At 41.4% G+C, this 27,571-nt stretch overlaps 1 protein-coding gene across 7 annotated transcripts; it reads right to left on the bottom strand.

Moving 5' to 3' along the window:
* Positions 1 to 53: 53 nt before the first annotated feature.
* tcf3a (transcription factor 3a) lies at positions 54 to 26,834 on the bottom strand. Of its 7 annotated transcripts, none has more exons than XM_073492041.1 (20): positions 26,465 to 26,834; positions 22,165 to 22,261; positions 21,835 to 21,907; positions 14,376 to 14,449; positions 13,262 to 13,337; positions 12,580 to 12,620; positions 12,323 to 12,458; positions 11,860 to 11,909; positions 9,815 to 9,914; positions 9,299 to 9,435; positions 9,007 to 9,157; positions 8,820 to 8,878; positions 8,635 to 8,713; positions 6,901 to 6,977; positions 6,586 to 6,759; positions 6,317 to 6,416; positions 6,032 to 6,167; positions 3,458 to 3,693; positions 2,919 to 3,050; positions 54 to 2,635 (listed from the first exon to the last, which is right to left on the bottom strand). In XM_073492041.1, the coding sequence occupies exons 2-19, from the start codon at positions 22,216 to 22,218 to the stop codon at positions 2,926 to 2,928; spliced, it is 1,878 nt and encodes a 625-aa protein (XP_073348142.1). In that variant the 5' UTR covers positions 22,219 to 22,261; positions 26,465 to 26,834; the 3' UTR covers positions 54 to 2,635; positions 2,919 to 2,925. The 7 variants fall into 7 exon arrangements, with proteins under 7 accessions (XP_073348142.1, XP_073348145.1, XP_073348143.1 ...); XM_073492044.1 differs by having other exon boundaries at positions 6,077 to 6,167; positions 26,465 to 26,833; XM_073492042.1 differs by lacking the exon at positions 3,458 to 3,693 and adding an exon at positions 5,088 to 5,326 and having other exon boundaries at positions 6,032 to 6,164; positions 26,465 to 26,832.
* Positions 26,835 to 27,571: the final 737 nt, after the last annotated feature.

The raw sequence follows: 27,571 nt of genomic DNA, 5'->3' as shown, positions 1-27,571 counted from the left end.
ATTGCAGGAAGGTAATCATTTGTGGGTTTAAATAAAGACACTGGATAAACGTGTGGTTTTTGTTATTAAAAATGGCACATTTATTGCTACATTACTGTTATATACACAACAGTTCTCAATATCTACTTTATATATAAAAAATAGGAAACAGGAGGCACTTTGAGGACATAGCCTACATAGATGTTGTCCCCAAACATGATTGAAGACAGAGAGATCTGTAGCAGGTCATCCGTTGTGGAGGACAGAAGGGGTCTGTTAACAAAGAATATCAGGTGCGTCTTTTGATACTTTTCATGTGAAGAAATAAAAGTCTTCAGTAGTGACCTTTTATGTCACAACAACACCAGGTTCTTCTGCAGAAAGGCTAGAGTAGCTGACAAAGAAAATGTTTGGGGCTAGTCCATAGGGCAAGATGTGTGACCAAATGACAGGTAAACCAAATACTGTCACATACCAGAATCAGCTTACAGTGATCAAGCTGATGAGGACATATCATACAGCTGTACATACATATCAATGCACATGCCAGTCAAGGACGAAATTATATTTAACATAATCAGTTCAGAAGAGATGAGAAATTTTAAGTACAATTTTCTGAGTCAGAGCTGTAGACCAGGATATTAGTCATCTTACATTTAATGACACGCAGACACTGAAGCGTTCAGCGTCAATGAGTGTATTTCTTCATTGAGATGCTGTCAGATGTTACTGAAGTATATATGTTTTGATATATCTGTATTATAAAAAGGTAAAACCTAAAAATCCTCAAATGCAACATCATCCACCATGTAGCAGAGAAGTATTCAGGCACTGGTGAGTAACCATTATCAAAACTCCCAAAGTCAGGAAAATGACTAAGGCCACCCTTTTTGATTCATTTTATGCTTCACATCAGAATGAAAGAGTGAGTAATGTTGCAGATTGTGCAGACCGCCCCTGCTGCCACTTCCAAACTCATCAACAAGCTCATCAGAGAGCTGGATGTCAGGGAGAGGAGAAGGGGGGTGCGCTGAAGAAAAATATTGAATTCATTTTTAAGAGAAACTGTCGCAAATACCAGAAACATCCAATTACAACTGGCCTGACAGGTTTGTTTTGAAATGGGCATTCAAAAGCAACAAAAGAGCAATATCACAACATGTGATGATGTTACAGCCAGATAATCTTGTCTTTTCTAACATTTCTAAGCACCTGGCACAAAAGAAAAAAAAAAAACACCTCACTTTGTTCCTGGAATCTAAACTGAGAGTCGTCTTACATTTAAACAATGTAAACAAACGAAAGAAAGAAAGAAAGAAAAAGCATTCCAAATGATAAAAACAAAACTCATACGACTATCTTACAAAGTATAAAATAAAATAAAAAAAATGATAAATCAATTCTACAAAAGGAAGATCCTTACAACAGGCTTTGCAAATTGTTCAAAAGGGGGGGAAAAAAACACCAAAAATGCTCAACACAGAGCAACAACCACAACAAGTCAGTCAATGGCGATTGAGTAAATTCTCCACAAGATAGCAGTAACACTCATGATCCCTTTCAATACTCAGTTTTTCAAAATGTCTTTTACCACAATACAAATTGCTCTGAGACTTGTGTTAAGTGAGTTCACCGTGCTGGAACAGTGTCTTAAGGTATGATTCGACTGTCAGGCTGATGTGACGCTGGCTGTATTCGAGTGGCTGAGACTGAAGGATGCGACATCTGTACGCTCGAGTCCGCCGGCAGCCTCACTGAGGGAAGGTTGGGATTTCAACATCGCTGTGGATCCTGGATACGCATCGAGTCTTTGCTCGTGTTTGTGTGGCTGGTAGGGTCTCTCTCCGGCAGTCTTTTTACTCCGCTTGCATGGCCGTGACAATAACACATGTAGAGGAGATAAGACTCGGGGATCCACAGTCAAAAATAAACAAAAAAAACAACCCACTGCACGTGTGAGTCGGCGACTGTGGCACCTTTACAGCCAAAGCAAGAAATTTAAAAAATACAACCAGAGTTACCAGCATATCAGAAAGAGAAGTAGGCTCTCTGATTGATCAGTCAGAGGGCGGATGTCTCCAAACCTACATCTGTAATTCAGTCATCACGAGAGGACACAGACGGCTGTTTTTATCTTAATCAAACAATTTGCATTCGGCCTCTTGCAGGCTTAAACAGGTTTGTTCAATCATAAGATATAAACCTGGCTGTCCCTCTTTGCTTGTGAAGAATGTAAGACCTCCTTTTCAGATGGGAATGCCAATAATTATCCAACAATACAATTCCTAACTCTGCTCACGTGAGCAAAATTGATCCAAAAAGTTTTATTTGATCCAAAAAGTTTTTGCTCCCAACGTGTAAAGCAACTTTTCAAAATGTCTTACAAAAACACACGAGGACGTCCTCATGTCCAATTTCCACTGTCTCCAAAACAGCGTCCTCGGTTTCTAAGTATTGTCACGTAAAGATTAATAAATGTTTCCTCTTTCTGTGAGAGTGTGCTTGTTACTTTTGTATTCGTCGTCAGGAATGTGGCCACCTGCCTTGTCAGTAATGAGGTGTGTGTGCGTGTGTGCTTTCCCAAAGTTGATTAACACACACTGAGATGCATGACAATGATAGATTAAGGCCACGTGTTCTATGGGCTGTACAGGAACTGCAACAGAAAGGGAGAAGAATGAATTAGTATCTTTCCACGAAACAAGCTGAAAATACAAATTCATGACATTTTTCTGAATTTCCATTTCATCGTTGATTAGACAGGGACGGTGCAGTGTCTTAGCTTAACTGTGGTACAGCTTAGAAACATCTGTAGTCCATGGCAAGAGACATAACTATTCACAGCAACACGACATTATTTAACATATTTCATGAGATTACATTGTTTATATTTTCTTCCAGGCATCCCAAACTCCACTGTACAGACTCTGTAGACTGACCTGAGAATTACATATGTCCATCTCCTCCCATTCCGGGGTGACCCCCACCGAGCTGCATCTGGGGGTCAACACCTGAAACTTTTTCCTCCTCTCTCCTCTTGAGGCAGGCGGCCTTTGGATTCAAATTACGCTCTTCGGGGGGAAAAAAAGGACACATCCACAGATTAAAAAGAGTCAGGAGGGAAGTGTTTAATAATGCTTCGCCCTGAGAAAACTTTTAAGGCATTAAAGAGTTTTGAACATACAAAAGGTCAAAAATAGACGAGGGGAAAGCAAGGGAAAGCAGGAAAATGAAAAGTAGGATGAGCATTTGGCAGAAAAGCAGGGACATACTTCCTCTATACCTCCCTTTCTTCTCCTTTTTTCCTCATTTCTCAAAGTGATATCAGCAAATAGCAAACAGAAAGCCAAGGTGGATGCGTCACAGCAGGTGAGAACAAAAATTAAAGAAGAGACTTTCCTGGCGACGTTTATCCAGCTATGATAAGAGGCGATTGGTTGTCTACATGGATCAGACCTTCCTGTATTGGCTGACCTACCTCGCACCTGCTTCTCCAGGCCCAGTATGACCTGGACAGCCTGCTGCAGGATGATAAGCTTGGTCTGGGCCTTGTCGCTCTGCAGGTGGACCTGACACATCCTGCCCAGCTCTCTGAAGGCTTCGTTAATGTCGCGCACGCGCACCCTCTCCCTAGCGTTGTTAGCCAGTCGGCGCTCACGCTCCCTCTGCTCCTTCTCCTCGGTGGTCAGGTTCTCGTCAGTCACAGAGACAACGCTGCAGCCAGGAGGAGAAGTGTGGGGGGGTTGGAGGGGCTGGTTAGCAAACCCAAATCACAACCCTCACTGAACCTAGGCTAGATGCTCTCACTAATACTCCAGTTGGGAGTTTAACTTCCTTGTTCTGTTACTGGATATATTTAATCTTTTATGTATGTCTATGTCTCATGGTAACTTCAAGCTATTTGCCCAAGAAGATCCCAGTGGAGTGGGGCTGTGTTGCAGGAGAGTGAGCGGAAGGGTTTTTTTTTTGTTAAACTGAATGGATATTTAGTCAATCAGTCACAACTTTAAGTGTTGTGGGTTGAGGAAGCGCGACACTAAATGATTTCAAGCCAAGAACATATATATTGGAGATCAAGATACGACAAAATCTAATAAATCTGTCCTGAAGTCCGGCCGCCCAACATTTTTTTACGGTCATTGGGGTCCAGGATGGAAGTCGTCGGGGATATGGTGACTGTCCAGCAGAATGAGAGAAGTAATGAGGAGGAAGAGAGAGAGAAAGGGAGAGAGAAGAAGCAACACCCTCTGCCGACATAGAAAGAGCCACAGAGAAAAAAATAAAAAATAAAGCCAAGAGAAGAAACTGAGGGCATCGTGTTAAATACATCAGCAGGAGATGTATTTATCTGAATGTGAGAAAGAAGAGACCACTGTTGTTATCTGTAAAAAGAAAATGAACAAGGACGGGGAGTAAATGGAGAGATGGAGAGGGTTGTTTCAGGTACAGGGTGGTTAAATAAGGAGGTTAGAGGCTGGGGCATGCAGCAAAGACACACTGCAGACAGGTTAATACGCATGATGGCAGACAGCCCTGTTTTCATGCTGGGGTGCCAGTGAGCAGACAGGTATGCTGTGACTAGAAGACATCACAATGCTGAAATATCTTATTTGAAATTAAAATGACTTCGTAGTTTAATAAAAGCACAATGAGGCAACAGTGGAAAAAGTAAGTGAGAGGACACAAAAAGATGTGTTAATCCAGTCAAAGAGTGAGGTGGCGAGACACGTAAGCATTTTCACAGACAGCCGACTGTAAGACAGTGCAACACATACTGCATCAGAACAAACAGCGGTCCTGTATGTGTTACCAGAAAACCTCAGAGGATGAACTGGAGAATGGTCTTAAAAACAGTCACACAGCTTCATTTCCTTATCCAGTGTCGTCACTTTGTTGTTCATTTTTACTGATGGACTGCATCAAGTGTAATACTAAGCAGGGATAATTTCTTTACACCATGAGTGGAATAAACTACCATGTGATTTTGAAAAGATTTTTAAAGGGCTAGCGGGACATGCCAGGAGCTGGGAGGTGAAGCTGTGTGGGAGTTTTATGTTGTAAAAGAGGCCCTTCCCCTCCTCTTCCTTCCTCCCTGGACACCCACTGACCTCGAACTTGCTGCTCCAGGTTGAGTATAACGTTAACGGCCTGTTGCAGTATGATCAATTTGGTCTGCTGTTTCTCATTGCTCAGATGGAGCTGAACCATGCGGCCCAGCTCCTTAAAAGCCTCGTTGATGTCCCGCACACGTAGCCGCTCGCGGGTGTTGTTTGCCAACCTCCGCACTTTCTCCCGCTGAACCTTAATCTCCACTGGCAGATCTTCATCGTCTTCCCCATCATCCAGACTAGTGAAGAGCCAATTGCAAATGAGGAGGGAAGGAAACAACAGTATGGGTATAGTTCACTGAAAATTATGGTGTGAAATAAATTTTCCTAACAATGTTAACATCACATGGAAAGGAGTAACTCAATGACAATTACATACACTGCTACAAAAGGTGTAGATGTGTCACAGAAGGGTTTGCTCCCAACAATTTCTTGGCTTATTAAAGCCGAATGAGCTTAAATTGGTTCCAAGAAAAGATTTATGATGGGAAAGATTAAATTTAGGGTGACCTAAGACTTTTCGGGGGGCCTACCAAGACAACAGGCACAGCTCCACAAATCTTATCATCTTTGGAGGTGCGTCCGACTTAAAGGTTTCAGAGTAAAAGGAAAAGGACTGCTCTAACCTCAATCTTTTTTTTTTCTGATTCAGTAAAAGCTGATTTAAGAATTTGAATAAAAGTAAATGTATTGTCACTCAACTTCATATGATTATAGGGTGGAAGTTGCTAGCTAGTTGCTATAATTGGCATAAATTCATTACTACCTGTCTATTGTTGAATACAATTTAAGTAAAGACTAAGAGCCATATCTAGAAAGTTTGAGAGACTTTTCCTGACACATATTATACTTAAACCACTGCAGCATTGTATGCCATGTAAGCTCATGCAATGATCTATAAGTATAAATGTTATGTGGAAAAAACAATCAAAGGTTTTAGACACCTTGTTCCAAGACGGGGCTTCACGTCTTTTTTCTCATCCTCTGACCTGTCAGTGATGGAGCAGTTCTCGTCATCCTCCTTGTCCTCTCGTTTGATATCGGCGCCGCTGGAACGACTCAGGCTACCAGACAGGCCTGCTAAAAGAGTACCGAAAGATACTGAGTGAGACAAAAAAAGAGTCAGAAAATATTACTTAACAGTCAAGTGATGACAGTAGTGATGACAAGTATTAGTACCCTTTCTGACATGAAATATAAACAGATTGCAAAGCACCAAGAAGTCTCACCGGTAGGCTGTGAGCCTGGCTGGGCAGATGCAGAGCCGTGGTGACCATGCAAAGGTCCTCCACTAGAGGGCAGACCAGAATCCTCATGGTGGCCGGACATCTTCAGGGCAACAATTTAAACATGATCAGTGTTTCAGTTATATTGTAAGAAGATGCAGAAACAGGTGTACCACTCTCACTGTTTACTTCAGTTTTAAATATCAAATATCAACTTTATTCATTCAGTCATTTGTGGATAGATTTTCTGTGCTGATATTCATTAATCTCACCAGTCCTGGCAGGCGACTGGCCAGTCCAAGTGCTGCGCTGGTGAAGGCTGGAGGTAAACCTAAGCCAGACGAGAGCAGATTGTGCATTTCAGCCAGGCCTGGTACTCCTTGTCCGCTGGCATGACGCTGTAGAACGTTGATGGCTTCGTCCAGATGGTCCTCCATTTTACTCGCCTACAGAGAATGAAGAACAGCGGACGATGAGACTGCAGAAATATACATGTAAGCTGCCTGTAAATATCTCTGTGATCTACTTCAACAATCTTTGGTTGCATGCCTCACACTGAAGAGAATAAAATAGACATGTTGACTCACCATGGACTGAATTCCACCATCAAAGTTGGGTGAAGGTGTGGCCTGGCCAGAGGACCGAGTCCACTGGGATGCAGAGCCTAGAGAAAAGAAGATCACAGGGAACATTTGCCCATGTTCACTGTATCAGCCGGATGTATGCTCTAAACTGATATGAACATTTTAACACACAGGGAATGCTCAACACTCAGTAGTGGATGTTTGTTGATACCCTATATTAAATTTTTTGGCTTCCCACCACCCACACTCCAGAAATGTGAGGGCTGGGTTGTTCAATGAGAAACACTCCTGGAAATGAGCTCTTCGTGTCTTACTATTAAACACTACAGAGCAGATGATTGATGCAACCGGGGCTTGAGCTTGTGCCTACTTTCCTGACGTATTTTTGAAGCAAATTCTGGTTAAATGCTATATGTGATGCGCACTCATTTAAAGACAGTAGAGTTTACGCACACATTTTGCTGTTTTAAGCCAACCACATGCAGGAAAAATGATGTCCTTTAACATCCTGAAAGCTTCTGTTCTTCTATAAATGATGCTTATGTGAGAGAAACAGTGGGTGAAAAACATGCTTTTTGATAAATTTTTAAAGATGTGAAACTGATGTGAAGGGGATATGAAACAAATGTAAATACAGCAGATATGTAATGTATTTGTCAGCAATGCTTTGTATGAATCAAATGCGCAATTTCAAAGTGAGGTAGTTCCTCATTTCATTTTTTCTTTGGGATCAGGATTATCCCCTCTATTTCCTCTCGTCTCCCGTCGTGCCAGCAGCAGTATTTGATGGATGAAGTTCGTGATGAGCTCATGTGTGAACTCAGCAGAGACAAATGGGGAAGTGACCCCACCCTCTTTTTATTTTTACTGTATTTTCCCTTCCTCTCTCATGAGTTATATTTGGATAGTTGGTGTGTGTGTGAGAGAGTTTGTGTATGAGTGTGCCTGAAAGATCAAGTGAAGGGTTAGGGTTTACTTCAGGGTTAACCCTAACCCATGAGTTAAATGGAAGAAATTTTAATAAAAAATATAGACATAATACCAACAGAAGTACCCTTTCAATCTTGGACAGATTGCAGTAAATAGGTGAGACGTTTCTTACAACTAGCTTACTGCTAAATTAGATGACCTACATGTCAAGATAGTATTGCGTGCCAAACTTATCTCCGTTCTATGTTTGTTCAGTGCCAGCACAAGAAAACGGTCTGGGTGAACTCAATGACACAGGTGAGAGAAGAAAAAAACTATTTGGGTCATTTAAATTTTGCAAACCATTCAAATTCAGACATTAGATATTATGTATAAGTTTTCAGATTGGCAGCCAAGGTGATCACTTGTAAGTTTCTAACTTAAATTGGTAACTGAGAGTATCAACAGCAGAGTCCAGCGGATGGCAAGATAAATGTAACTCTTTATACAGTCATCCATGTGATGTATTTAAAGTTATACATATCACAATAGCATTGATTCATATCATGATGAAATATCTGCACACGAGGAAGTCAAGATCCCTCAATACACAACAATTCTGACATAATGTTTTACTTCCACTTTTGACCCAATAGATGGAGCTACACTGTCACCAAGAACCATTCAGGCTTATTCTGAATATGTATCATCCCTTACACAACAGGAAAGAACCTATGTTGAACAAACAAAAACCACAAAACAGTCAGTTGACCTTGAAGCCTCCGGAAATAAAAGAAAAGAAAAAAAAGACTTGAGCTACTCCCTCACCTGATACAGCCTGCGGAGAGCCAGAGGGAGTAGACGGGGACGGAGGGAAGGCATTACTGTTTGGATCTGAAGGATAGATCTGGACAAACGAGATGTGTTTTTAAATAACAGCTTAATCTTTTACAAATATTATGCTACAGAAAGAGGATTATATAGAACATTTTAAGTATTGTACTACTACTTACAGATGCCAGGGCTTTTCCAATCTCATCACCTGAACTTCCAGGTACTGCTCCACGATTGGCTTTTGGGGAAGAAAAAAAAGCATTTCAATAAGATCCTATGCACAATAATACATTTTCTATGTTACAATGTTGAATGAAAATATAAAGAGCAAACACAAAGAAAAGAGCACTCAATAAAAAGGGTTACCCATAACGGTGTCGGTGCCAGCGATAGGGGGTGTGTGGCTGGGGACTCCAAAGCTGCTGGAGCCAGAGTGGAGGCCAGCGGGATGAGCCCCGCTCACTTCACTGCCATGCAGGGGGTAGTTTTGGGGAGAGAGGGGCAGGGGCTGCCGTTTCTTAGAAGCAAAGACACCACATGATTTAAATGCACAGCCAGAAAAAAAAAAAAGCCTCAATGATGCATTAGTCAAAAAGTGTCAAAGACCTCATTATGCCTTCATAGAAAAACAAGTCCAAAGTGTGAAGGCACAGCTCACCAGTCTGTCTTGAGGGTTGATGGCAGTGAAGGGACCATGCTGGCTCAGATGGGGGGAGTTGCCCAGCATGGCAGAATAACCGGGCTGAACCATCGACCTAGCAGAGGCCCATGGATCGGAGGGCGGGTGGAGGCCTTCTGTCAGGGGGCATCCAGCAGAGGGGGTGAGGTGGGGGCGAGGGGTAACCAGCCACAGGAGATGACGAGGAGACAATGAAGGCCACATATGAGACATGTCACATTACTGTGATGACTTCATTCAACTGTGATGCACTATTCAGCACCCATGCACCACAGGGTGTTCACTGGCATACAGCTACAGCACCTAGCTTCATATGGACCTCCATGACCACAATATGGGGAACTAACTTCACAACGATACTGGCTATAAAAGAATATTCCAGGCAATTTTTATCAATGTTGGTGTGTGACACATTTACTCATATGTCTCAATCAGGCTGAACTTTTCAGTCCAACAGAATGAACATGAGGAGGTTCTGAAGGCAAACTCACTGACCTTGCATGTAGAATGGAGGTGGGTAGACGTTTCCTGCCTTTGAGGCCGGGTAGCCCGCATTGTCCCTGTTAAAGTCCTCTCCCGAGGCTGGTGCATAAACCTATAGAGGGAAAAAGGAGTGAAACTGCTCAGTTATTGCTTGTAAACATACCACATGGTGTATGTAACTTGTGGCATAAATTATACGCAGTACATACTACGGCCCCCTTTACATGACAACAGTTAAACTGAAAACTTCTTCCTTTGCGTTTTTTAAAAAAGTTCCGCTTTCATACACCAAAGTTGTAATAAATGATCCTTGTGCACTCAGATCTGTAAAAAAACGATTGAAAACGCTGCAGTATGTAGGCCAGGCCAGTAGTTGGCAGTACAACTTTGCAATTAAACACCACAGAGTAACACCACACGCCTGCTAAAAAACGTTTTCTTCTGCAGAGCGGTGAGCCATCACGTCACAGTTATGGTGCAGCAAATCTACACTTACTGCCGTAATAAAGTCAGGAGAGTTAGCAGCACAAATAAAGCTTGATAGTCTGCCATTGTTCTTGTTGTCCTATTTGCACATGGCTATCAGGCTGAAAACATAATTGACATTCATGAAGCAGGGCCTTGTCGTCTGTTTTCACAGGAATTGCATGTTGCCTGTGCGCACGACGAAGGTAAGGGTGGCATTTTTAAAAGATTACACACTGGAACCCGGTTTCAAGCCAGCAAAACGCTGTTGTCATGTGAACGAACGGCCTAAATGCAACAAAAGCTTCCCATTTTATGCAAAAACCATTGTCGTGTAAACAGACCCTGAATGTGGCATGTTTCTTTCGAGATACTCGTACGAATGTTTGCTGGGGACAATAGTACTAGGACCTCAGTAACATTTAAAAAAGAAGATGTGTTTATTAAATACCTGAATAAACACAGCTCTTAACAGTATGTGCTTTGTCTAGGCTACAATCAACTTTTAGTATCTGGTTTTATTACTTAATTCAATAAACAGGCTGTTGCAACATTTCTGCAGACTGGAGCACTGAGCATCATGTATTGAATGTGCAATGTCAGTGATTTTATTGGGCTCAGTCTCCCTTTTCTGTAGTGCTTTTATATAGTACCCTGTTAAACACAAACCGCCTGAAAATGCTTTACAGATACATAATTCACACTCTTTACCACAGTGAGACGTGGCCACACAACGGGAGATGCAGTTGGATTTGGTGCATGGTATAATGGATATAAAGGAAACAGTGTTCTGAACCACCGTATCATTCTCAATCAAGACTATTCTAGACGCAAAGCAAGTATCAAACTGTGTCTGCAAAACTCAAATCCAAATGGACTGAAGTTTTCTTCTGTAATTTGATTAAACAGAGAGAAAAAGGAGAGGAAAAAGAGGGGAGAGGAGAAGAGGGAACGGAGAGATGCACTCCTAATTACTGAACCATCTGCCGAATCCTGGATGGCAGCCAACTCCACTGGCAGCTGGGATAGAGGGATGGGGGAGGGAGAGAGGGAGAAAGGGGAGGGAGGCGGCGGGAAGGAGAGGGAGGAGGCGTGTGGGTGTGGGGTAGAAAGGAGGAGGGGGGAAGGAAGAAACAGAGAAGAGGAGGAAATAGGGTGCCCAGAGAGCGAGAATGGGAGGGAAAAAAACGAGGTGGAGTAAGAACCATCAAACCCCAGTATGAATTCCCTTCAGTGATCTAACGAGTATACTTGGCAGAGGGGAAGAAATGTGGCCGTAAAGTAAAGGGCCCGCAAATACAACACACTATAAATACATGCTGCAAATGAGCGACTGGGTGAATGAGTGGCTTCCCCCCCCCCCTCCTTTTTTCATTTTTTTTTCTAACTTCGGTGGTGCAGATACACAGCTGTAAGAGCTGGAAGTCCTGTATTGCAGCTATTCTGCTGCTTTGCGAGCCAAGGAGAGGCTTAAGATGCCAAATGGAATGTGAAAACGGGTCGTAAAACACAAAAACATGGGCTCCCATGGACTGACTGTGAGGGCTGAGATACAGTTCAGGGCGTCAACGTTTCTGGATGCTAACACTCACCGAGGAGGGCAGGCCAGGGGGCACCTTCCTGATCTTTTTTGGCTGCGATTCTGAGAGAAGGAAGACAGAGTGAAATCGAATAAGCATGCTAACACACACAAAATGTTAACTTATTGTGGAATACAAGCACCAATGAAGGGATTCATTTATGCAACCCCCTTCCTTCTGAAGTCCTGCTGAACCAATCTATCCATCTGTCTTGTGACTACTCATTAATGCCTAATCAAAAGGTATTTTAGTCTGATGTTATTCAGTGACTTTCCTCGTTGAGATCTCACAGCGGTTTCAGTCTCTAACTAAGAAGAAGTGAGATTTCTCAAACGCTTTAAAAAAAACCTCAGCAGGAGAAGTGATGATATACGCAGACCTAAATATAAACCAGAACAAAGGAAACTTTTTCTGAAATAAAATCTGTGACAAATGTGTTCAACACTATGCCTGAAGTGATCCTTTAAAATCTTACCAATGGGGTCCTGTGCAGGTCTCCTGCGAGGGTTGTTTCCCTCATAAGAGGAGTAAAACTGGGAGTTGGACTTCAGGCCAGACGGGGAGATGGCATTGGGACTGGGCATGGGTATCTCGCTGGGCATAAAGCCCTGCTAAAGACAATATAAAAGAAAGCAGTGATTATGGAAGTCAAATCAGAGAGATGCAGGAAAAGAAAACTGACTGAGGGACAGGATTTCTCCAAGAGCATGACTGCCTTTCTGACTGATTTACCTGTGCTGCAAATGACGAGTATGGCACTCGCTCAGCCTTCCCTGGTAGGAGAAAGGGATATAAAAATCAGGTCATGATCGTGAAAATTGGGTGTTTATGTCAATATTAAATCACAATCTGGCCATTCCCCTTTCTCCATTTGGGTGCCTCCCATCTGCTGTGTGAGTGTATATGATGATGTATGGTATTTATGGCTCTGGACAGCAAAACAACAACAAATTGGCCCATTATAAATGGTTCAGGGGCAATTGTGCCCAACCTCTGTCCCCTCCCCTGACAGTTAAACAGAGGAGAGCTATAGGCTACCGTGGTCCCGAGGGAGAGCCTTGTTTGTGCATGGGTGCCCTTTACATCCCCCCAACCCCCTCCTGCCCTGAACACACAAACTGCAACACACGAACGAACCCCTCCTCCACATCCTCCCCGATCACTCGCTCCCTTTACCCATTGCTACCTAAGCATAAATATGTTTTACCCTAAAGTGGTACATTAGTGTTCGAACCTGTGAGCAGCTGCTCTGTAACAACAGAGACAACAAACAACTCATTGTTTTGGTTGAGTCACACAGTCAATTGATATAAAGTTGTGTTGTTTTAATCAGTCCTTCTATTAGAAACACAGGCCAGAACTCCCTTGATTCTCTTTGGTCTGTAACAGAAACATTTAGTTTACACATTCTTACCAACAATCCCTGGTCCAAATATGGGGCCAGAGGCAATGCCCTCTTGCTCACTGTAAAGGCCTTCTTCTCCATAACCCTGAGGGAAAGACAGCAGAGGCATTAGGGATATAAAAATACAAAATAAAGAAATTCCATTACTAACAACCCCTTTCACACCAAATCGAATTGAAAGGAAACCCTTGTGTGTTCATGTGCATTGGTCAATGAGGATTAACTCAGTCACCCTGTGGCAGGCTTGGGTTTTAGATGAAAGGCTGGAAAATGGAATTCCTCAGCCGATACAGTATTACTAGAAATAATAAAACCACTTATACCAATATTTCATGTCATGACAGACAGTTTTTGTGTGCGTACGGAAATAATGTGTGAGTGTGGACAGACTGATATGTATGTCAGAAAGGTCTGGTCATGGGCAGCCCTACAGACTGAAAAAATAAGTGTGCCAAAGAGCTGCACAATTAATTAATTAGTTGGCAACTACTAAATAAATTGTGAAAAATGTTAAGATCAATGAATCGTTTGAGAATTCTCTGATTCAAGCTTCTTAATGGCCATATTTTCTGGCTTCTTAGAAGGTCATCTTGGGTTTTTGGAAAATACAGAGACATTTTCACAATTTTTCAACATCTCATACAGCAAAACATTAATCGATTAATCAAGAAAATAATCCATAAATTAACCTGAGTTGAAATGCTGTAATTCAGGGAAAACACAACAAAAAGCAGTTTCAGAAACCCACATTAATTGTCATTTTCTTTTTCCCAGTTTCAGAGGATTTGTTCAAAATTTGTTCAACATTTGGATAGGAATTTGGCTAATGACTTCCCTCATCCCAAAGTTAGCTTGTGGGCATGATGTCGTTTTGCAGCTGACTCTCAAAAGCCTTTGCTGTTGTTTGAAGATCATGTTGTTTAAAGATCATGTGTGAAATATCTCTTCATGTGTGTAATCCATCTTGATTTCCTGTCAAATCCAAAAATCTGCAGCTGATCTTAGCAGTCAGGTGTGTTAAACTAAGGGTCTGGAACCAGGTCACAAATAGCAGTTTATTCAAGCTCAATAGCATGACGTCTACATGGTCAGATTTAGTGTAGTAAGTGAAGGTAAACCGTACCCTTCCCTGGTTGAAAGATGGACTGTTCTGTTGTCCTGGCCCCCATTGATTGGACCCACTCCTCTCATCTATACCTGGAAGACAAAGAACTGGGTTAGGCCTATCAACCACTATAAGGCAGTCACATTCTTCACAGGGATTTACGCTTAAGCTTTGCAAAACCAAGTCTAACTTCAGAGAATGATGAAGTTGACCTGCTTTGATACAGGTTTTTCAAGCTGCTCGAAGTAACCTTCATTGAAGAGCTTCACTTCACAGCTCACACAGAGACAGCATAGTGACAGCGCTGTCACATAGCGTGGATATGAGCTGTAGGAAGTTTGAATAATTAACACCCAGTATGAGGCTCCCAGAATCATCCTCGACATTCTTCATTCTCCCACTCCACTCCTTTACATTTTCCATGGCAACAGTCATTCATCCCCCATTCATTCTCTCACATTTGGCCCACACCTTCACCTTAACACAGACGCAAGGTCTCAATCTTACATAGTTGACACACTTTGTCCAAGGCCGGCGCACACCAGCTTTCAGAGAGGTGAATGTGTTTGAAAGGAGTGATTTTAAAGATTGGTGAAGCAGAAATTCCTGCCCGTCCCCTTTCTCTCAATCTCCTCTCGTACTGCAACACAGCATCTCTGGGGGAAAGCTGAAGCTTAATTGTGTGCTGATTTGCATAATTGTGCATATTAATGAAGCTCAGCTCTATGAATATTCATATTTTTGTTTTGTTGTCTAATTAAAAAGCGGAGAGGGGAGAGGGGAGGGGGGTAGAGGCGGTCTAGAATCATGACAGGATCAGCAGTAGAACAGAATGATGGGTCCACAGCGCTGAGAGCTGCTAGATTGCCGTGACAACTGTGATCTATACGCACGACACCAGCAGAATAAGAGATGAAGGAGACAATGTCTTGTCCCCTCTCTATGGCTGACAGTCACTCTGCACGTCAATCAAAGACGATAAAGAAAATGCATGAGCCATTTGTTTCCGCAATAAGTCGTCAGCACCCAAGCTACGGACAAGAAAAGCTCCGATTCAATATTTAGTGTTTGCGACTGCGTTACACTGCTGTTGAGATGTGGATTACGAGTAGGATTTTAAGGGTGAAGCTGTTCATAGGCAGCATATTCAAGGAGCCTATTTTACTAACTCTGTTATTCATAGTTAATTAAAAATAAGCCAGTTACCGTCTCAAACAAACAGTACTGCCATATAAAATGAACGTTTTTTACGTAAGTGGAACAGGCTTTAATTTGGGTGAATACAGTATCAAAGCGCAAAGCCATGTGGCATATCAGAAAACTTAAAAATAAAAAAGATTCAACGCTAAATAGCAAGACACAAACGTGTGGTTTCCCCATATTTCGCAGGACTGTGCTAGAAGGCACTAGAAAAAGAAATGTCACCATTTATTCCACAAATAGCAGGATATAAAAAAGGGACAAGACTAAATCCACAACTCCTCTTGTATGAGAATCAAAGGCTGTATAAAAAAGTGACTGTAGTCTCTGGGAAGTCTGAGGCATTTCCGTATTGGGGTGACTCCACTGGATGAAAAAAAATGTCTGATTGTTTGGAAGTCAATGAGAAATTGACCCTACTTCCAACTTGATTCATTACCTCAGTCAGCAGTTTCCTATTGCGATTATGGTCTCAATAGCTTCTGTAATACAGTATGATGTTCGTTTTGTAAAGTATGGTCTCATTTAGAGAAAAACAGACAATAAAGCAGGGTGTGCTTTAGGCCATGGCTACCTACCAGCAGCGACCAGTAATGTCTTGTTCTGCGTTCAGTTGTTCTAAATGACAGTCTGAGAAGTTGGCTCTTCATTTTTTCCAGAGGAAGCCAACATTAGCATATCATTTAATATTTCAGTTAACATGAACTACAGATACATCTGGCTAACACAGTTAGCTGGCTAGTGCTAGCGTTAGCCGATAACTTAGCATTTGCGAAGTATCCTTGGGTTCTCTCTCAGATCCACCCTTCGCTCTCCCGTGCTCAACTCTCTCATCCAAACACAATCACGTTTTGCTAAGAAAAAGAGAAGATGGCGATTGCTAAGGCCAAATTTGAGGCTTCAAAACGGTAGTCCATAAGCAAATGGGTGACATCAGGGTGGCCATGTCAGGGCAGCTCTTTCCAGGCACTAAAGAGTAGGCTTAACAGGTGTTGTGTATGAATTTGGAAACAAATTTAATGGAATCAGTGAATCGTGTGGAGGAAATAATGGGAGGATGAATGTTAATATTTACACCTGAAGGAATAGCAATATGGGATTAATGTTTTTGACATGGGAGAGCGAGCCTAGGATGAACTAGGCCCATTGTAGAGTAAATAGTGAGATTACACAGGGGTATCTATCATTCTGGTCACTGTATCACATACACTGTGTATGTAACGTGCCAACACAGTGATGTTACCTGCCGTCGCCAACTTAACAACTGTTGGGGCTTTTTGTGACTTTTAAGACTCCTTTTATGTCTTTATTTCACATTGATTGGTAGAGAGGAGGCCCTTTCAGTTGACTAGATTGAAACAAATAACTGCCTTCAAAGTATTTATGTGAAGGAATACTGTAAAGGAAATGTCACAGTTCACTTGTTCTGCTCACTGCGGTCTATCTTATCAATGTTGTCCAGGAAAACACCACTTCTTGTTTTCTCCTTTGAATTCCAAGCTGTGTCTAAGTTGTTTTCTTGAGCCTTGCTTGTGTGATTCTTGTTGTGGTGAGATAAAGGTCTTCTTAATATGCTTGAAATGTAAATAATTAAAACAGTCATCATTATCTTTAAACATAAAAACAGACCTCAAAATGTGACCCTTTGAGCAAAATGTTGTGGTTTATTAATCTAATTGTCCCATTTAACACAAAAGAATGTGCTCACGAGGATGACAGACTCCACAGTTAAACATCTGCATTAGATCTGTTTAAAAAAGCAGATGTTTAAACATTTATGTCTTTACAACATTGAAAAAACATCAGAAAACAGGCCTGTAGCCACCTAGCCATTTGCCCTAGTACCCCTAGCTATAATGAAAGGATTATAAAATCATTATCATGTGTTTTAAACATGAAACACAAAGAGCACAATGTTTTTTCTCAAAACTCGGGTTGGATGAGTTTGTTTCCTATTCCTCACTATCTCAGTAGTGGGTTTCCTTGATTCAGACTTATTCTGGTCTAGTTACTGTTTGCATCTGTGTTGCTTTTTCTTTCACCACATTACGCTTTCCTCTTACTCACACACACATTAACGTTTTTGTCTCTGCCCTCTCGGCCTGTGTGGTTACACAGTTGTGGGGAGAAACTGGGAACACTGGAACAGACACAACAGATCGCACTGCTGTTACGGCAAGAATCATCATGTAGAGTGGGCAATCGGACAATTTTATATCGTGATTGACCCTAAAGGCATCTACAATCTACTTTTCAGGTGAATCATAGAGATCGTGGTATTCAATGTCCTCCTACGTCTGTTTCCAAACTTTGCATAACCTCATTGACTTGCGGATCCGCGCGACACAAACTTACCAATTAAGTGATATAGCCAACAACACAGCTATACTGATTAAACTAATTACTTTATGTGGCTCTCCTTTGGAAGACAGTTTGTAAATCATGTAACATGAGTTGTATTGTAGCAAGCAACATGGGGGATGAGGAGATTGTGCAAAAAAGGATTTGTCCTTAAAAAATTGTTCTGTTTTAATAGTTCAAAAGAAGTAATTCATAGGCCATTTCACTTCTGGCTATAGTCTAGGGAGAAAACTAAGAAAACCATTTGGATCATGAATCATGATTATAATTAAATACCACCACTATTAGATTTCTACAGAGATATTTATTTACAGAATGATTTCCATGAGTGCCAAACCTTGAGGAAACCATGAGTAGTTTACTACTCAGACAGACTTACAGGACTGGAAAGGGGAAAAAATGAAAGAAAAGGGTGAGTAACATCAGACAAATTCTCTGGTGAACCCCAATGCACTTCTCCTCCCAGCATGCAACGCCCCTTTAAGCATGGCTAGTCTATAATTACACAGGAAGAGATACTGGGAACAGACAGCTAGCCTGAGTCATAGGCTTCATGAGCAAAACTCCAGCACATACATTGACCAAACTTGCAGACATGTCTTGGTTTTTACAGGCACACTGCCCCAGGCACCTATAACTGAGTGTGCCTTTTTGTCTACACACACCTTCTTCCTTCCCTTGGCAAAGTGAGTCACGCAGACACAAAGCATGATGTCAGATCAAATCTCAAGAGAGTGAACATTGTTAATGAAATACTGAACAATGTACAATAACACACGGCTGGCTGTTTTAACCTGTGAGTCACCGGAGACTTCTCAAACACAAGTGTGCTCTCACACACTAACAAATACAGCTTCAAATGCCCCAGTTCTGTCACAGTGAAACTTACATAAATTTCAACAGCAATAAGTGCCAGAAATTCCACTTTCAAACAGAAAATCTACTTGTCAGTTTATTTTTTGCGATTCACTCACACATCTGTCTGGAAATGAAACATTTCATGCAAATTTGAACTCCTCCTCTTCTGCATTTCAGCCCTTACCAAACTTTAAAAATACATTTTAGGATTCTCAGTTTCCAAAGGCCAAAAAATGAAAGTGCACTGACAATTACTTTAACTGACGAGCGAAAGGGATTGAACAGGCACATACTGTAACACCACAGCAGAGATATTATCATCACTGAAGGCTCTAAGAGGGAGGTTCCCCATAGCCACACATGTTAAACCTCCACATATCCCAAACCTTAACCATACTGGGGAAAAAACTATTTAACCAACTCTATAAGGAAAACACGTGGCAGCTGCTCCACAAAAAGCAGGGCTACAGTTCGACCAAGTCAGGTTCTTTGAAACTATCACTCAGCAGTAAGTAACCTGATTAACAGAATATTATTTACAACTTTAGTACACATAGACAGACATGAATCATTGTGGAGGTGCCCTTTTCTCTGAAAATGATCTTTTACCCACATATGCCACTTTACATCTCTGACCTATCCCAGGTAATGCAAACGCAAAAGGTTTGGTTGTATGCTGGATGGAATAGTTTAAAATTTAACATTTTGGGAAATAGGCTTTCTTTCTGAGAGTGAGAAGATTTGTAGACACACAGAAATGAACACAACAGAATTAGAAAGTCACGTGCCATTTCTTGTCAAACAATAGTTTATCCATCTGGCTAGCACCTCTGTGCAGTGTCTCTGGATACAGCATGGTATCTGCTACTCATCGGCTGCTAACAGCTAGCAATTCTAACTACAGCACCAATACAGCGCTGTGAAGAGACGGGTAACTATGATGAGGTAGCACTCTGCTGTAGACAGAGCAGACAGTAGTTGTCAGTTCAGTTTATGATTTGCTAAACGATACTCTCCTCGTCCCAAGCACATTTTCTGTCGTCCCTGACAGGGGAATGACAGGATAGCATTAGTCTCGAACCCGGCAGTGGCATTTTAGCAGCATGAACAGAAACTGTCTCATGTGTTTATCTCACTAGCTCTTCTGATCGGCCTTTATTTAGATAACCCACCAAACAAACAAGAATGAATATTGACCGATGACGATCGGTGGCACCCTTAGCTTATAGGCTGGCCATATTCCCCACCATCCAGTTAGCTTGATGCTAACCTAAGCTGATTTCTTCCTGACTCCAGCTTCGTAAATACCATACAGACATAATGGGATAAAAACTATCAAACATCCAAAGTACATGTAGGCAATATATCTATATTATATTGTTATATTGTGATATGGCATAAGTGTTGCCTTTTCCTGGTTTTAAAGGCTGCATTATGGCTGCATTACAGTAAATTGATGTAATTTTCTGAACTTATCAGACTGTTCTACTTGTTCTAATACTTGCCTTTACCTACTTAGTCATTGTGCTTATATTTTGTAAAAGTAGCCATCACTAAAAAAATGTCACAATATCGAGATATATAGTCAAAATGATGTGATGTTTGATTTTTACATCCAGTCTTAGCATTTATGAAGTCTATTTGAGGAGATTTCAAAATATAAAGATACATGCATGCTGCAATAAAGCCTTAAAAACACACAAATTATCATTGTTTTGCCAAAGTATGGCTAAATTTACTGGTGCTATACCCATTTTCATGGATCACTATGGAAACCCACAGTAAATAACATGAACTAAAGCAGACCACAGTAGCTTTTATTCATAAGGAAGGAAAAAACATTTTTTACAGCCAGCAAGGGCCAGTGTTTGATACTCAAAGGACAAATTTTGGGGGGAGTATACTTTCAAGGATGAGGGACAATACCACGAGCAGCAGTTGGATTGATAACATCAATGTTTCTCTATTGTAAGCACACACCTTGCCGTGACAAAAGAACATGTAAGTGGCCCTCAAGTGAATAGAAGAAACAGAGCCCCCTATACCCCACCCTGTCACTGCTTGCCTTGTCTTTCATCTTAGCTTCAATATCCTGTTTCATTTCCATTGCCAGCAGATAGACCTACTGCACTTCTAGAGACACGAGGGTGACAGAGAAAGGTGCTTGTAGGGCAAGAAGATATACTATCGCAGGAATAGAGATGGGTATGTTGACATTTTTACAAGCTTACCACTTTTTGTGTCACAGCAATACAAAAAGGGACCAGGAACACCAAAAAAATAAAGCAAACAGTCTGCTTAGAGTATCTGATGATGTTGAGGGTGTAGATGGATAATATCTCCAGGTGAAAATTACTTATGTGAAGACAAAAAGTAGGGTGCAAGATTGCAAGACAAGGGAATACACTTTGTCAAAAGGTAAGCAGAGCACAGAGACTAATTAGGCTGTTACCATAAACCCCCACCCTCTGCCTTTGTACTTAAGTGATTGAATGGCAACAGCTGAGAAGGTGAGGGAAGGGACACCTGCAGGGCGAGGGTGAGGAAATGTAGAGGAGATGACGCCTAATCTACATAACATAAAATAACCTGGCAATCTTTTCTTAGGTTCCTTACAATAATCTGTGATCTGAAACACAATTCATGAGAAAAAAGTGGAGAAAGGGAACAATCCCTTTTCTGTTACCATTCAAAACAACATGAATGAATGGGGGTTGAGTAGTAGGACAACAAGAAGCTCTAAAAGCCCATTACTGCCCTCCTTAACTGTCGGTGAGCTGTACTAAGGAGCATTACACACCAATAAGGACATTTCAGCTATAGCTTTAGGTGAGAGGAAGGAAGAGAAAGTTAAATTTTCTTTTCTTAATCAAAAGAAACAGATCCATTATTCATTTTAAGAGGTAAAGGAACAGGAAAATCTGTTAATTCTGATTCTGAATAGACAGCCAGAGAGACAAAGTAAACCAGAGAGAAAATAGAGGTGAAAGTAAGTCAAAAACAAAAAAAAGACAGAAAAAAATGAAAGAAATTAGTAAATAATTTGTTTTTGTCTTACCAGATCCTCCAAACTGACTGCTGCCGAGTGTAGTCGGCCGATTTTTGCCATTTGAAACTGGAGGCTCAAACATCTGAAATGAGAGAAAGGAGACTGAGCTATATGCTCTTCTCTTGTGCAAAACTTGATTAGATTGTCATTTTAACTATCCTATCTAGCCAACAGCTACAATGGGCAAGAAACAATCTGGCCAATTCACATTTACACACATGTAACAACTGTTCAGGACTAATTAAGAAAGTTAGAAGTAATTTGTTGTTCTGGGAGCACAGAATGAACTGTACAGGATGCATACTTGACAAATTTAAGCAATCTTCAGAGAGATCTTACCGCGCTAAAATCCAGCAAGTCGTTGAGCTCCTTGTCTGTTTCCACTGCAGCCATTCTCTGCTGCCGTTCACTTGGCCCTTTCAGTGTCAGCAAGCGACTACAAGCAGAGGTAAGGAGAACATGAGTATACAGTATTTTGTCCATTTCTAAGATGGTTGACTATTCTGAGCAGTAAAAGGTACACAGACGCTCTCTACAAAATGTAATCAAAACGGAGGGAAGATGAGATGAGTTTGGAGAGAAATTTCACAAATAAGATCTTATTTTTATTATCTTATCGGTTATGACAACATGTTTGATCACCAGCTGCTGAGATATAAGGACATAACACGATGAGCACACAAAGGGAAAACACACACGCAAACAGACAGGTTTGAAAGTCCAATTCAACAAACCACTGAAACAGTTACTCAAACTGTGTGCTAAAAAACACCCAGTGGACGTAGTATAAGTAATTTAGGTATAAATTGACCTATTGTACTTATGGTAGATGTCAATGAGCATGTACATAATGAAGCAAACAACCAAGTGTCATACTTTTCGCTATAAGTGGTTCAAATCAAGTTGAACTGGAGACCGGTCAGAGTGCCTGTGTTGTTGCCTCTTCCACTGTCGAGTTGTGTCCCCACATCTCAACAATAATGCTGGTAGATAAGATGCTGTCACAACCAATAGCAAAAGCTATCAGAGTAAGACTGAGAATGTAAAAAGCATTTAAACCACAAACACAACTCCAGACAATGTCTAGACTTGTATCACAATGTCAATCCACTATCAACTTCTCCCAGCTTTACACAGTAAATAATGATTCAGGTAGATCACTCAAAAGCATTCACTTTGGTTATGAGAGTAAGAACAGCCCATTAAACAACACTGTGGGAAACCTGACAACTAGGACACAGGTACTCTTTCTACGAATGAGGTAACCAGTCTAGAAGCACATTCTTGGAAGACCATCAGAGTATTACCAACGTAATGAAAAATCCAGACAGTTTTAAGAATTTCCCTGGTAGCCCACATCTGACATAGGTGGCCACGCTTCAGCCACAGGCCACACTGCACTTGCTGTTAGCCAGGCCTTGGACTCCGGCAGCTTCCTCTACCTCAAAAACCAACCAGCTCTAACAGCTCTTTGAAAAACTCAGAGAAATAACACGGCATGCAGGATGCTCACATAGGCAGTGCACTGTATAACCAGCCTGTATCAAAGCAAATGCAGGCCACGTGTGTGTAAAACATCTAAATAACTATATTTTTTACGTGTGTTGGAGGAACAAGCACGGACACTTTGCAGTAGAAAGGGTCTGCAGAGATGTTGAATAAATTTCAGAGTTTGTGATGCCATCTAGACATACAATTAAGTGCTTTCAGTTAGTTATATTGATGGTTTACGCTAATGCAGTTTGTCTGAGTTTGGAATATATTGTCATTATCTTAAAATTTAGCTTAAAAGTGTTTTAGGATGTTTTACAAAACACCTGCTGATGTCAATACAACATAATTAATTTATTATGAGCACAAGTAATATTATCTGAAATGCTGGTGCATCAACTCCTTTGACTGCCAAATTGCACGCAATGGCCAAAATGAAATCATTGAGAAGCTGTGATGCTAAATGACAACACTGAGTGCAAAGATCTGTCACCATCGCTAACATAGAGCCACTTTAAAGCAACACAATGTAACTAAAAATAACAGCTTCAATATAATTTTAATGGTACACCGAGTTGTGATAGAGAGAATGGCGCCTCTGTCATTCTGACGCCTGTTCTTGCACTACGCAGCTTGGGTTGAGTGGATATGACCACCTGCGAGAAGTGTTTAAAATGCTATAGGATGTGCTAAGATGAAGCTAGGTCGGTATTCTCACTATGGTAATCATGACCGAGGTGAAGAGCGAAGATAACAATAAGTGGGAGGCTAAGAAAAGAAAAAGAGAAAGTGACCGAGCAAAAGGCCAGACAGGAGTAAATCTCAGACTGGCTTTTAGTCGATGGCGCGGGCTTTGCGAAATAAATGGCTGAAAAAATCTAAACCTTGTACACCGTTAGCAATTCATGAATTATACTTTCTGACAAAGCAAACTAATGCAGGGTTGCAAAATGTTTATATTGTGCTGACATTAGCTGTAGTGATTTGTCTCATGGCTTATAGAAAAACAACGACAATACAACAGCAGAGTGTTCATCCCTACCAATGTTATTTATGAAAGACTGCAAAGTTGGCTTCAACTTTATCAGTGTCATCTCTGTCTCATGAAGTTTTGTGGTTTTCCCACATGCTAAAAGACATCTAACCTCAGGTTTGTCTCAGGTGTGCAGGCAGATAAATAAACTCATCTCACACTTGGTCCACATGGTTCTTTGGAACTGGCAAAGATGATGTCAGAAGCCAAATACTTCGCCGAATGCACCTGCAGAGCTGCTCATGAAGGGGTGTGTCAAGGTGCGATTTATATTTACAACAGTGTTGTACAAGTGAATTGTACTTCAAAACTGTAGGGATGCTAAAAAAATACCAATTCATGCATAATAGTGCTTTCAACACTACAAACTCGAACTTCAAAAATGTCTATAAGACTGAATTAACAATTCTGACAGTCAACAAAAGCTGGCTCCTATGCACTACACCAAATTTATATAATCTATTGGATTGTCAATTGTTTTGTTTTGTTGAAATACAGAACCTTTTCAGGGTATCTTGAATAATTTAAACAACGAAGGGTGGGTCAAGGTTTATTCATGACCTCAAGTACATCTGTAAGATGCTACTGAAATGATTCCACTTCTACCACTTGAATAACTCCCTTTCAGGACGTGACTGAAGATTCGCTTTCAGTCTTAAATAATATACAAGAAACAGGAAAGGCTGATTAGTTTCAGTTATTTGAGCTATTCAACTACAAAGGCCTCACACCTATTGCATCAAAATGCATCAAATTATGTGTATCGTTGTGTACCATTTCCAGTGATATTCCTGGAGCAGTTGTGAGTAATGTCACTGCTTTTTTGTGAACAAGCCATATAATGACAAAGGCAACACCAGAAATGAAAATAACAACTGTATCTGACTCTGAAGGAATGAAAAGATGCAGCCATTACATTTAGTCTAACGGGGGAAAAAAGCAATGTAAACAGTGGTACAATGTGTAATAATCACACAATAAAAGAGTATCGACAAATGACAGATGTGTTAGTACATGAGAACAAGCCAAATACTCTGAAACTACCTAATCTAATAACTTCAGCCTCTCATGGCCTGAGGTCAAAATGGGGGATAAGTGCTTTAGCCCCTCCTAATAAATGGAAGTTGTGTCTTGAGCACCCCCACCTTCAGGCCTGACCATTTGGCGAAAAGTTTTATGGCAGAAATAACCACACCACATCTCATACCTTGCTTTTTAAAACAAGGGAGAGACAATCTGGTATCAATAAACTGGAGTTTTCCGGGTTCATCTGTAGATTAAAACCCTGCGGGGTGTTTAAAAGGACGTACAAACCTGTTGCCTGCCCTCACGTCGAGCAGGGAGAATGGGACACCGATGAAAACAAAGACTCGGGCCACCAAAGTTTCAGTTTGGTCGTCAAAACGCAGAAAATCACATTTTTTAAAATAATAATCGTTCAAAAACGTATTTAACAACACGCAAGATTGTCGTGAATAAGCCTTAAATGCATTATTGGTGCATGTTACAGTGGTGGTGTGCTGTTGGTAGCTAGGTCGAAAAGTGGACGTGGGGTGGAAAAAAAAAAAAGAAATACCGTAGAGACATATATTTAAAAAAAGTTAGCATTACATTATTTCGTGGTTTACACGTACGAGTACAATGCCAGGCTGCGTTAGGGGGTGATGACTCTTAACATCTCGGTAACATTTGCGAGGAGATCGCAATTTTTTAGCCCGAAGCAGGAATGTTGTAGTTAGCTTAAACAAACCAACAACGGCTGTACGGCGTACACAAACCGACACACTAGTGCTCACAGAGAGCTCAACCCCGGGGGGAGCTAACTCGTCTGCTAATATGCTAATGCACTGTAACGTTATAGCCCAGTCAAGTGAACAAAGGAGTCTTTTTTTTTCCCCAACCGCACGTAAGCTAGTTAATACCGAGTAGTAACACAACGACACAAGGCGACGAGAGCCCCGCTCCTCCCGGCGCTGTGGCGCTTCTCCTCGGCACAACTTGAAAAAAAACAACACGATGCGCTTTAAACTTGATCGTTACTCCGGCTTAAAACAAACGTGGCGACACAACTTCTGCGCGACGTGAATTTGCTCGATGTGTGTCCGCAATATTTACCTGGGGTTCAGTTATGTGGCATCCGACAGGGAGAAATCGACGGCTGGAGTAGAGAGAGAGAAAAAAAAAAAACAAAGTTGGGGATCGGATCCTTCCCCCCGTGGTCCGGACCGTGGGCTTGATGAAAATGAGGAAAAAGACAATATGAAGCACTCCCCTTCCCGCCTGCCTTCGTCTTCTTCGTTCTCGTCCTTCGTCACGAAAGTAAAAAAAAAAAACCAAACAAACAAACACGTCGTTAACGCAAAACCATAACTCTCGTCTCGGCCCGTTTCCTTATTGTTGGAGAAATTGTAACCATTTCATTTTCCAAGTAGACATTTTAACAGCCTCCACATTGTCGGTTCACTCCGAAGTATCCCTCCGCGAGCCACAAGCCTACGGGAGGACATGGACGCTTAAAAAACATCAACGGCGTCCGATCCTGAACGAACGACACGAAGCAGGGTTTTTTATTTACGCGGCGATTATCTAAAAAAAAAAAAAAAAGCGCAAATGTGGCTGCGAACGAGAGATTTTTTTTAAAAAACGAGCAAGAGTTAGTGCCGAATCGCGGTGGGTCTATGTCGGCTGGCGGATGAGCACAGCGGAAAGCCCAGCAGATTACAGCAGCGGAGGATGGAATGATAATATCAGAGGGAGGACCAATGGGATGCGGCGCACGCGTGATTGGCACGCGGGTCGCCCAAATATGTTTCATCATCGCCCTTTAGGGCAGCCTCGCTGTGCCCACGGCTCGCCCGCACTTTAGTTTAGCTCTGGATCAGTGCCGTGCTCCGAAAAATGTCAGTGTGTGTGTGTGTGAGGGAAAAACGAGATGGGAGTTCAAGCTCACTGATGCCAAACATGGTTAATATTGTAACAAAGCTTCTCTCGAGGTTGCAAGGTTGTTTTTGACCATGTCTGTCAAATTCATGGCCAGAAAACAAAACAAAAAAAAAAACAGATTGTGGGGTGACCTTGCTGTGAATAACTCCCTGGAAAAAAAAATTACACTCATTTTGCAATATTAAAGGTGCACTATCTAGTTTTGGATAATAATAAAAAAAATCTTCCATATCTGAATTAAACAAGCTGTTCTCGGAGGAAAATAAGGTCCCCAGAACA

The sequence above is a fragment of the Pagrus major genome, chromosome 21, assembly GCF_040436345.1.
Source record: "Pagrus major chromosome 21, Pma_NU_1.0".
Taxonomy (NCBI): domain Eukaryota; kingdom Metazoa; phylum Chordata; class Actinopteri; order Spariformes; family Sparidae; genus Pagrus; species Pagrus major.
The sequence above is the reverse complement of the archived record's forward strand: the minus strand, read 5'-3'. Positions and strand labels throughout refer to the sequence as shown.

Coding starts and splice junctions, on each gene's coding strand:
- tcf3a (XM_073492039.1), bottom strand. CDS start 22,218: ATGGCTGCAGTGGAAACAGACAAGGAGCTCAACGACTTGCTGGATTTT. Junction 6,417..6,585: donor CCAGTCGCCTGCCAGGACTG/GTGAGATTAATG, acceptor GTTGCCCTGAAG/ATGTCCGGCCACCATGAGGA. Junction 3,051..5,087: donor CCTGGAGCAGCAAGTTCGAG/GTCAGTGGGTGT, acceptor TTCCCCCCGAAG/AGCGTAATTTGAATCCAAAG.